Source organism: Orycteropus afer, unplaced genomic scaffold (genome assembly GCF_000298275.1).
Source record: "Orycteropus afer afer isolate SDZICR_OR568_19922 unplaced genomic scaffold, OryAfe1.0 scaffold00275, whole genome shotgun sequence".
Taxonomy (NCBI): Eukaryota; Metazoa; Chordata; class Mammalia; order Tubulidentata; family Orycteropodidae; genus Orycteropus; species Orycteropus afer.
In genome coordinates, this window is record NW_006921862.1 from 3025234 (window position 1) to 3034539 (window position 9306).

The following is a 9306-nucleotide window of genomic DNA, read 5'->3' on the forward strand; positions in this document are numbered from 1 at the left end:
GTGATTAAGCGATTAACTAGAAGGTCAGTGATTTGAATCTACCAGCTATTCTGGAGGAGAACAATGTGACTGTCTGCTTCCACAAAGATTATAGTGGTACAGCACTACTGTGGAACAGTTCTACTCTGCCTACCAAATAGCTATGAGCTGGAATCACCTCAAAGGCAATTAGTAATTTTTACAAGAACAAATCACTTGGTCTTTTTCCCTCGAACTACTGGGTGGACTTGAATCACCAACCTTTTAGTTAATAGCCAAATGCTTAACTGTTGGTACCACCAGGGCTCCTTAGCAGGGGTGGAAATGGGGTGTCATTGTTTAGGAAACTATGAGTTTTTGTATGGTAATGGGAAATTTGACAACAATTATGAGATTAAATTTACAAGATTAAATTTGGCCACAAATATAGTACAACATGATTAATGTGATTGATATCACTGAATTGTATGCCTGATAAATGGTGGAAAGACTATGATTATTTGTTACCTCTCAGTGGTAGGACCTACATAAAGACATTAAGCAAGTTATGCAGGGAATGACTTCAAAACTCATGCTCTTAATCACAATAAGGACATATTTGAAAAGCTATATAATATAAGACTATATATGACAGGTTCTAAATTAACATTGTGATCAGTGTTAGAGTTCAGAGGACATATAGATGAACAAATCTGTCTTGAAAGAAATACAGTCAGAATGCTCTTTAGAAGTGGAGATGGAGAGATTTTGTCTTGCATATATTGGACATGTTATCAGGAGGGACAAGTCCCTGGAGAAGGACATCATGCTTGGTAAAGTAGAGGTCAGTGAGAAAGAGGAAGATCCTCAGGGGGATGAGTTGTCACAGTGGCTGCAACAATGAGCTCAAACATAGCAGCAATTGTGAGGATGGCACAGGACTGGGCAGTGTTTTGTTCTGTTGCACATAATGTCATTATGTGTGAGAACTGAGTCAGCAGAACCTAACAACAACAACAAAGAGCTAGGCTGGTCAAAGAAAGCTTCAAAGCATAGCCAAGAATTGAGCTGAACACTAAGGAGAGAGAATGTATTACTGACTGAGCAGAGCATGAGGAAGGCAGCAAAGGAAAAATAATGCTTTCAGGTTAAAAAAAAAAAAAAGTAGTGGCTCTAAAGCTGATTCCAACTCATGAGGATTCCCTGTGTGTCAGAGTCCAACTGCTCCCCACAGAGCTCTCAATGGCTGTGACTTTTCAGAAGTAGATCATTTCTTTCTTTGAGACACTTGTAGGTGAATTTGAACCATGAACTTTGACCATTTGTCTCATGGAGGGACTCCTTTTCTTCAGGTTATAAAACGATAAATGCAATTTTCAGGTGATGAGGAGGAATTTAAGAAGATGGGAAGTAACACTAGGAAGGAAGTTGATTGCAGCCAAATTATGGAAGATGTGATTACCTGAGTTCAAGAATACAGACTTTAATTTGTGGGTAATTGGAAGTTAAAAGTCAAAATGAAATGTTAGAAAAATAAATCCCAGGCAGAATAGAGGATAAAATGGAAGGATTAAAAAGATAGAGATTGGTTTAAAAAAAAAAAAAAAGAGGAAGAAAACTAAGTGATAAGCTAACATAAAAATTGGTTTTATGCTCTTTCTTTTTTTGCATCTTATATGTAAATACTTGCTTTCCTCTCTCGAGCAGGTCTTTTTCAGAAGACCTCTGTGTGCTTGACACAGCCTCCAACCATCACTTTGTCTCATCAGCATGTGAGTTTTCAGCCCAGAAATGTTTAAATAACCAGGAACTGCATTTTCTACTTGTTGGTTCCTGTCAAGATGGACCACAGTTAGAATGGGCTCTTGAAAGGATAAAACTTTCATCTAATAGCACAAAGAAAGAATCCTGTGGCTATGACACCTGTTACGATTGGGAAAAATGTTCAGGTAAGCTCCAGGGCTGGCCATATACTAGAAATGTTCTTGCTTATCCTTCAGCCCAGGTAGTACATCTTATTTGCATTTATGTATAATCTTACTTAAAAATAACTTTTCATGAAGCCAAAATATCTCATTTCATTGTAAAATAAATAAATATAATGATTTAAACAGAAACAAAATATGAGACCTGCCAACAATTAGAATTAACTACCTCAATTATATTGGAGAGACTCAAATTATGTATATAAACAGAAGCCCCATTTAAAAAAAAAAAAATTGCCCAGGGACCTCACACACATCAGGGTGGCCATGCATATAATATAGATTCTTAGAAAATAAAATGGGATCCCACACTACATGGTATTTTATATATGGCCTTTTTGTACTTAATGTATCATGAAAGTATTTTAATGTCATGATATAGTCTTCTGTCACATCATCTTTTATGTCAGTGAAGTCTGTATGGATTCTCCGTGATTTAACTAATATTTTTAGGCATTTGAATTTTCCCTCACTATTTGGCCATTAAAATCAGTATTTTGATAGATAAATCAAACACAGATGAATTTATAATCTAAGATTAGTTTCTTAGGATAATACTCTAGAGAATGAAATTTAAGATAAAAATTATTTTAGAATATATTTATTTCTACATTTTAAAATATATTAGTGTATATTGAAACATATATATTTAAGAATAAAATTTTGTTGATACAATGTATCAACTTGCTTTGCAGAAATGTTTTTACCATATTATATTCCTACCTACAGTGTATTATCATACACTTCCCTGCCCAATGTTCTTGAGCACAGTCATGGAAAGGAGAGAGATCTTATGACCCAAATCCAATTCTTTCCTGATCCACTTAAAGCTGATCACCAGGATTCATTTCCCTGGAGAGCCACAGGATTGAACCGATGACAGAAGGTAGCCATGGGTGGCATAGTAAGCCAGTCACACCTGATTGCAACAAATCAAGGGGTCAGGATCTCAGGCTGCCAACCTTCATACCATACAGGACCCAATGTACACTTAATTCTAATCAGGATTAAGTTATCGTGTTGTTGTTGTTGTTGTTATGTGCCGTCGAGTCGGACCCGACTCATAGCGACCCCTCCTTGGGTTTCTGAGGCAGTATCACTACGGAAGTAGGATTGCCCAACCTTCCTTCCAAGGAGTGGCTGGTGGATTTGAACCTCCAGCCTTCTGGTTAGCAGTCAAGTGCCTTAGCCACTATGCTACCAGAGCTCCCAAGTTATCGTGTAGATAAAAACTTCTATTCTTTTCTCTCTTTGTTGTTTGTCCCACACCATTGCCCAATTGACTTCTCTTCCAGAAACAATTTATGTTAGAAAAGAGATGAAAATATACAACATATTGTACTTAAAATATAACCCTGTTCTCGGGAAACTCCTACTAGGAGAACACTTATATCAAAAATAGATGCAGAAAATAACAAGAGCATTGGACAACAGGGAGGATAAAATGGTCCCTGATTACACTACAATAGGTAGGTTCAGTATTTGAGGATGTGCTTAGTGAACTGGCTTCTCCTGTTCTTTCTCATTTATCACTTAACGTTTTTTGTCCGCTGTTTTCCCACAAGTTATTTTTTTAGGATCTGTCTGAGTAAAAAATATTATGTGGCTTACAATTTCATCAAAATACCTGTCTTTACTATTACCTCTTTGATGTACGTATATCGAAATCTCCACAGACTCCAGGAGTCTAAGTTTGTCTGAAAAGGGAGAAAAAAAAAGTTTGAATACTTAGCCAACAGTGGTCAGATATATACTAATCTGACCACTGTTGGCTAAGTATTTATGTCTTGGGGTAATCAAACTGAAACATGCGCATTTCTTAAGAAGAGATTTGATTTAAATAATTTAAAGTATGCTTATGGTCCTGCTCATATCCACAAAACTCAAAGCATTTATTTTTCCTAATGATATGGTCTGCCTGCTGCCAGCTTCTTTAATTGGTGAATAAGTCAGTACCATAAAGGATTCTGTTTGGGGTGGCACCATAAAACAACATCAATGTAAAAACCATAGTATTTACGAAGAAAGGGAAAGCTACAAATGCATTTTATACGCAACCCACTCGTGGCAACTTGAGATATTATTAATGTCTAATTGAATTGAATGTCACCTTCGGTAAATTGTGTTCTTGATTACAACTGGACATTTTGCTATTCTTTTCCTTCTCTATGCTAAATGAAATAAGAAAAAGTTTAACATGAAACTTCAAAGAAACATGAAGTTCACTTTTCAAAAGTTACAACCTTAATGGCTCCACAGAAAGCATACTTTTGTGGATATTGAATGTCTGTCTGAATTTTAAAAATACCCAGCTTCAACCAACAGAGAGCAAACCTCCATCTAGTAAGCAATATGTGAAAGTCACTGGACTGTGCATGATGAAAGATTTGACAGTGAAGGACCCTGTTGCATTCCACGAATTGTTCACAGTAGTTAAGGGAGTAACTTTACACAGAAATTGAAAGAATAATATAAGGCAGTAATGTGATAAGAGCTGTAATAGATAGAAATGCCTTCTTGCCTGGGAGGGTTTCATATAGATGGGAGCATGACAACTGACTATAGAAGGATGAATTAGTTGGGATGGTGGGAAGAGCCTTTTGATGCTGGTAATCTGAAGATAACTTTACTTACAGCATTTAACCATAACCATGCTATAAGAGTGGTAATAGTGGCCTTTCCACAGCCTAGAGAACTAACTTTTTCTCTTGAGGTAGAGTAGGCCCCTTTCTTCACCAAATTCCATCCCTTCAATCAATGGATGACTTTCCAGTATCAGAATTTTCTCTAGCTGGTTTACAAAAATAAAAAGGGAAAAGCATGCTTTTACATGAAATGTATCCTACCACGGGCAGGGTGCCTATGTATGTGGTGCATATGAGTATCTCCCCACATCTTTTCTCTATTTTCTCCCATCAGTTGAGGCACATGGGAAAGCCCTAATGTCTGCCTAAAATAAGTTACTCACTAATATCACTGATTATATTAAGGCAGACTCAAGCATTTTGGCAACATGAATTCTTCTCTTGTAGACTTATACCTGGACCAAAAATTTAGAATTTGAAATCAATTTATCAGGCAGAATTAATTGAGTACCTTATTAAGAGCTGAATGGGATATGCAGATAGACGAGATATAGTTATGTTCTCAAAGAAAGCACTTATAATAGTCTTGTGAAAAGACATAAAATAAGTTATATCATGCTAGACATGTTAGTACTAATACACACTAGTAGAGTTCAATGAAAGAAATTATCAGTACAGGATTAAATGGCTGTGGAATGCTGCATGGAGGAGGTGAGACTTGTAGAATTTGGGCATATGGGGAGAAGTAAGAAAGAATGCATTTGACTGGAGAAAGGTGTAGATGAAAGAACAAAGACTGGAACACTTCCGGTCTTGTTTGAGGGACAGAGAGAGTATTTCTGGAGAAAACAGAAAAGATAATTTTGAAAAAGGTATGTGGATGTCAAGTTGTGAAGGACCTTGAATTTGGATTAAAACATTCACATATATAAATGAGCATATATCCCCTTACTCAAAAGTGATAAGCATACCTAGCTTTGGTAAGTTTACTCCTAAATAGTTGTTTCAAAATTATTTCATGAACACAAGATTTATAAGAATTATAAAGTGATTGGGTGATTCTAAAACCAAGCTTCATGACAGAGTCACCTAATTTAACTGTTTATTGAAATTACAGATTCCCAGGCCTAACCTTCTAGAAAGAAATCAATAAATGTAGTACAGATTTATGTTAAAGAGTTCAACCTGTGATTCATTATGTTTAAAACCTAACTGAGGAGATGATTGGAAAATAATAATAATAATTAATAAATAAATTGAGGGACCATAGGACAATTATTTAACTTCTCTGAGCTGTTTCCTAATCTGTAAATATAAGTCATATGTTTGTTGTGAAGATTTGATGAAATAAAGCATTTAAAGCACTTTGCATAATCTGTGGTTTCATGTTGTTGTTGTTGTTGTGTGCCCTCGAGTTGGCCCAACTCATAGCAACCCCTCTTTGGGTTTCCGAGACAGTATCACTATGGAAGTAGATTGCCCAACCTTCCTTCTGAGGAGTGGCTAATGAGTTTGAACCGCCAGCCTTTTGCTTAGCAGTCAAGTACCTTATGTACTACGCTACAAGAGCTCATTGTTGTTGTTGTTGTTGTTATGTGCCGTCGAGTCGGCCCCGACTCATAGCGACCCCTCGTTGGGTTTCCTAGGCAGTATCACTACAGAAGTAGATTGCCCCATCTTCCTTCCAAGGAGTGGCTGGTGGATTTGAACTGCCAGCTTTCTGGTTAGCAGTCAAGTGCTTGAGCCACTATGCTACCAGAGCTCCTTAGCAATGCTAAATAAATAATATCTAAAATTACTTTGGTTTATAAACCTACTAAGATGTACCAATCAGGAAAAAACAGAGCTTTTTCATTCATTGCCACCTAGGAGATCACCACTCTGGTAGGAGTTAGGTGAAACCCAATCCTAAAGTACTATGATGAGCCACGCTGTCTTCTCTTCCATTGCAGCCACCACTTCCAAATGTATCTGCCTATTGCCCTCCCAGTGCTTCAAAGGTGGAAGTCAACTCTACTGTGTCACAATGGGATCATCAGCAAGTAAGAAAACCTTGACCATCTGTGAAGTGGGAGCTGTAAGATGTTCCAACAGGAAACTGGAAATACTGCATCCTGGGAGGTGTTTGACCTAGCACAATTTCTGATAAAAAAGATTTACTATCCAAATATAATTCCTACTGTCAGGCATTCATATTCAAACAACAGACTGGGAGGTCCAGAGAGTATGACAGAAATTCTCTTGCATTAATTTCCTATAGTTATTCTCCCCTTACTCCCCTCTCGTAGCCTTCCCGTCCAGTTCCACCTCATGTCGCCCTGAAGCACAATAACTTTCACATCAGTCACTGATTAAGTAACATTTGTACTAAAATGATGGGACTTCTAAGGACCTTATGATGCCTATGTATTAAGGAATCTTCACAACTGGAAATAAGGATGAAAACTATAATTTTCTTTAATCAATAAACATAGAAATCTACAACAGCTTATAAAACAGCGTCCATGCATTCATTCAACAAATAATTCCTGAATGTCTACATTGTGCCAAATCCTGTATAAGGGAATCAGCAGTGAAGAAAACAGACAAAAGCCTTTTCCTTAAGGAAGGTTAGATTTATGTGGGGAATACATACAATAAATAAAATAAGTATATAAAACATATAGACTGTTTCATGGTGATAAATGCTGTGGGAAAAAATATGAGGTAGGGAATGGTGAGTTCCATTTTTAAGCATTATAATATGCAAGGAATTATCCCATAATAATAATAAGCATCATTGTGAGGATGAGCAGAGTCAAGTGGAAATTACTTTGAGTAAAGTAGTTAAGAATAAACTTCTGGAGTTCCATTCTGTCAGGAATGTCAGAAAGGACATTTGCCTCAGCTAAAATGCATCACAAAGCTTTAAAGCTGAAGTAGTGATAAGTATGGTCAGAGAATTGTTAAAGAATGACTTCTAGAGTAAATTACGTCTTTGTTATTCAGACAATACCAGGTACACATCCATTTCTTGGGGAGGCCAGGATGTCATTTTGAACTGGGGAACTAGGGGGTTTTTAAAACAGTAGTTCCAAATATTAATATGCATCAGAACCGGAATGGCTTTTTAATACAGATGCCTGGGATTTATGCCCGGTTTCTGATTCAAGCATTAAAACGTGAGGCCTGAGAATTTTTGTTGTTGCTTTTAGGTGCTGTCAAGTCAGTTCAGACTCATAGTGACACTATGTACAACAGAAAAAAAAAAAATGCATGATCTCACAACCATTGCTGTGTTTGAGCCTAGAGTTGCAGCCATTCTCTCAATTCATCTCGTTCAAGGTCTTCCTCCCCTTTTGCTGACCCTCTACTTTACCAAGCACATCCGGGGATGAGTGGTCCCTCCTGATAACATGTTCGAAGCACTTGAGATGAAATTTTGCCACCCTCACGTCTAAGGAACATTCTGGTTGTACTTCTTCCAACATAGATTTTTTCATTTTTCACAGTCCATATTATAGTCAATATTTTTCATAAGCACCAAAATTCAAATGCATCAATTCTTCTTTGGTCTTTCTTATTCATTGTCCAGCTTTTACATGAATATGAAGTGGTTAGAAACATCCTGGCTAGAGTCAAGCACACTTTAGTCCTCAGAGTGACATCTTTGCTCTTTCAAACTTTAGAGAGAACTTTTGCCACAGATTAGTCTAATGTGATAACTCATTTCCTTTCCTGACTGCTGCTTCCATGCTCATTGATTGTGGATCCAAGTAAAATGAAATCCCTGGCAACTTCAGTCTTGTCTTTGTCTATCATGATGTTGCTTATTGGTCCAGTTGTGAAGATTTTTTGTTTTTTTAATACTGGGGTAATTCACAGTGAAGTCTTTTATCTTCATCAGTAAATGCTTCAAGTCTTCTTCACTATCAGCAAGCAAGTTTGTGTTGTCTGCATATCACAGATTGTTAGTGAATCTACCACTAATCCTGATGCTACGTTTTTCTTCGTATAGTCCAGCTGCTTGAATTAGTCACTCAGCATACAGATTGAATAAATATGGTGAAAAAATACAAGCATGGTGTGCACACATTTTTTGGTTTTAAATTATGGTGTGTATCCCCTTGTTCTGTTCAAACAACTGCTTCTTGGTCTATAAACAGATTTTGTATGAGCACAATTAAGTGTTCTGGAATTACTGTTCTTCAAAATGTGATCTGTAATTTGTTATGATCCACAGAGTTGGATGTCTTTGCATGGTTGATAAAGCACAGGTAAACATCTTTCTGGTATTCTCTGCTTTCAGCCAAGCTCTGTCTGTCATCAGGAATCATGTCCCTTGTTCCACATCCTCTTCTGAATCTGACTTGGATTTCTGGCAATTCCCTGTCCATGTACTGCTGCAACCGTTTTTGAATTATCTTCACTAAAATTTCATTTGCATGTGATATTGATGATATTGTTTGATAAGTTCCACAGTCTGTTAGATCACCTTTCTCTGGAATGAGCACAAATATGGATCTCTTCCAGTTGATTGGACAAGTAGCTGTATTTCAAACTTCTTGGCATAGATAAGTGAGTGGTTTTAGCATTGCATGCATTTGTTGAAACATATCAATTGATATTCCATCAATTACTAGAGCCTTATTTATCTTCAATTCCTTTAGTGTAGCTTGGATTTCTCCCTCCAGTGCTATCAGTTCTTGATCTTATGCAACTTCCTAAAATTGTTGAACATCAACCAGTTCTGTTTGGTAGCAGTGATGTTATATACTCTTCCCGTCTTCACTTGATGC

The 9306-nt window shown here is 36.9% G+C and overlaps 1 protein-coding gene across 1 annotated transcript in view; it reads left to right on the plus strand.

The window, feature by feature from the left end:
• Positions 1-6662, plus strand: part of C6 (complement C6) — a 129864-nt gene extending 123202 nt beyond the window's left edge. Inside the window, exon 16 of the mRNA XM_007950533.2 lies at positions 6481-6662. Within this exon, the coding sequence (XP_007948724.1) occupies positions 6481-6662 (182 nt within the window). The remainder of the gene's footprint in view (positions 1-6480) is intronic.
• Positions 6663-9306: the final 2644 nt, after the last annotated feature.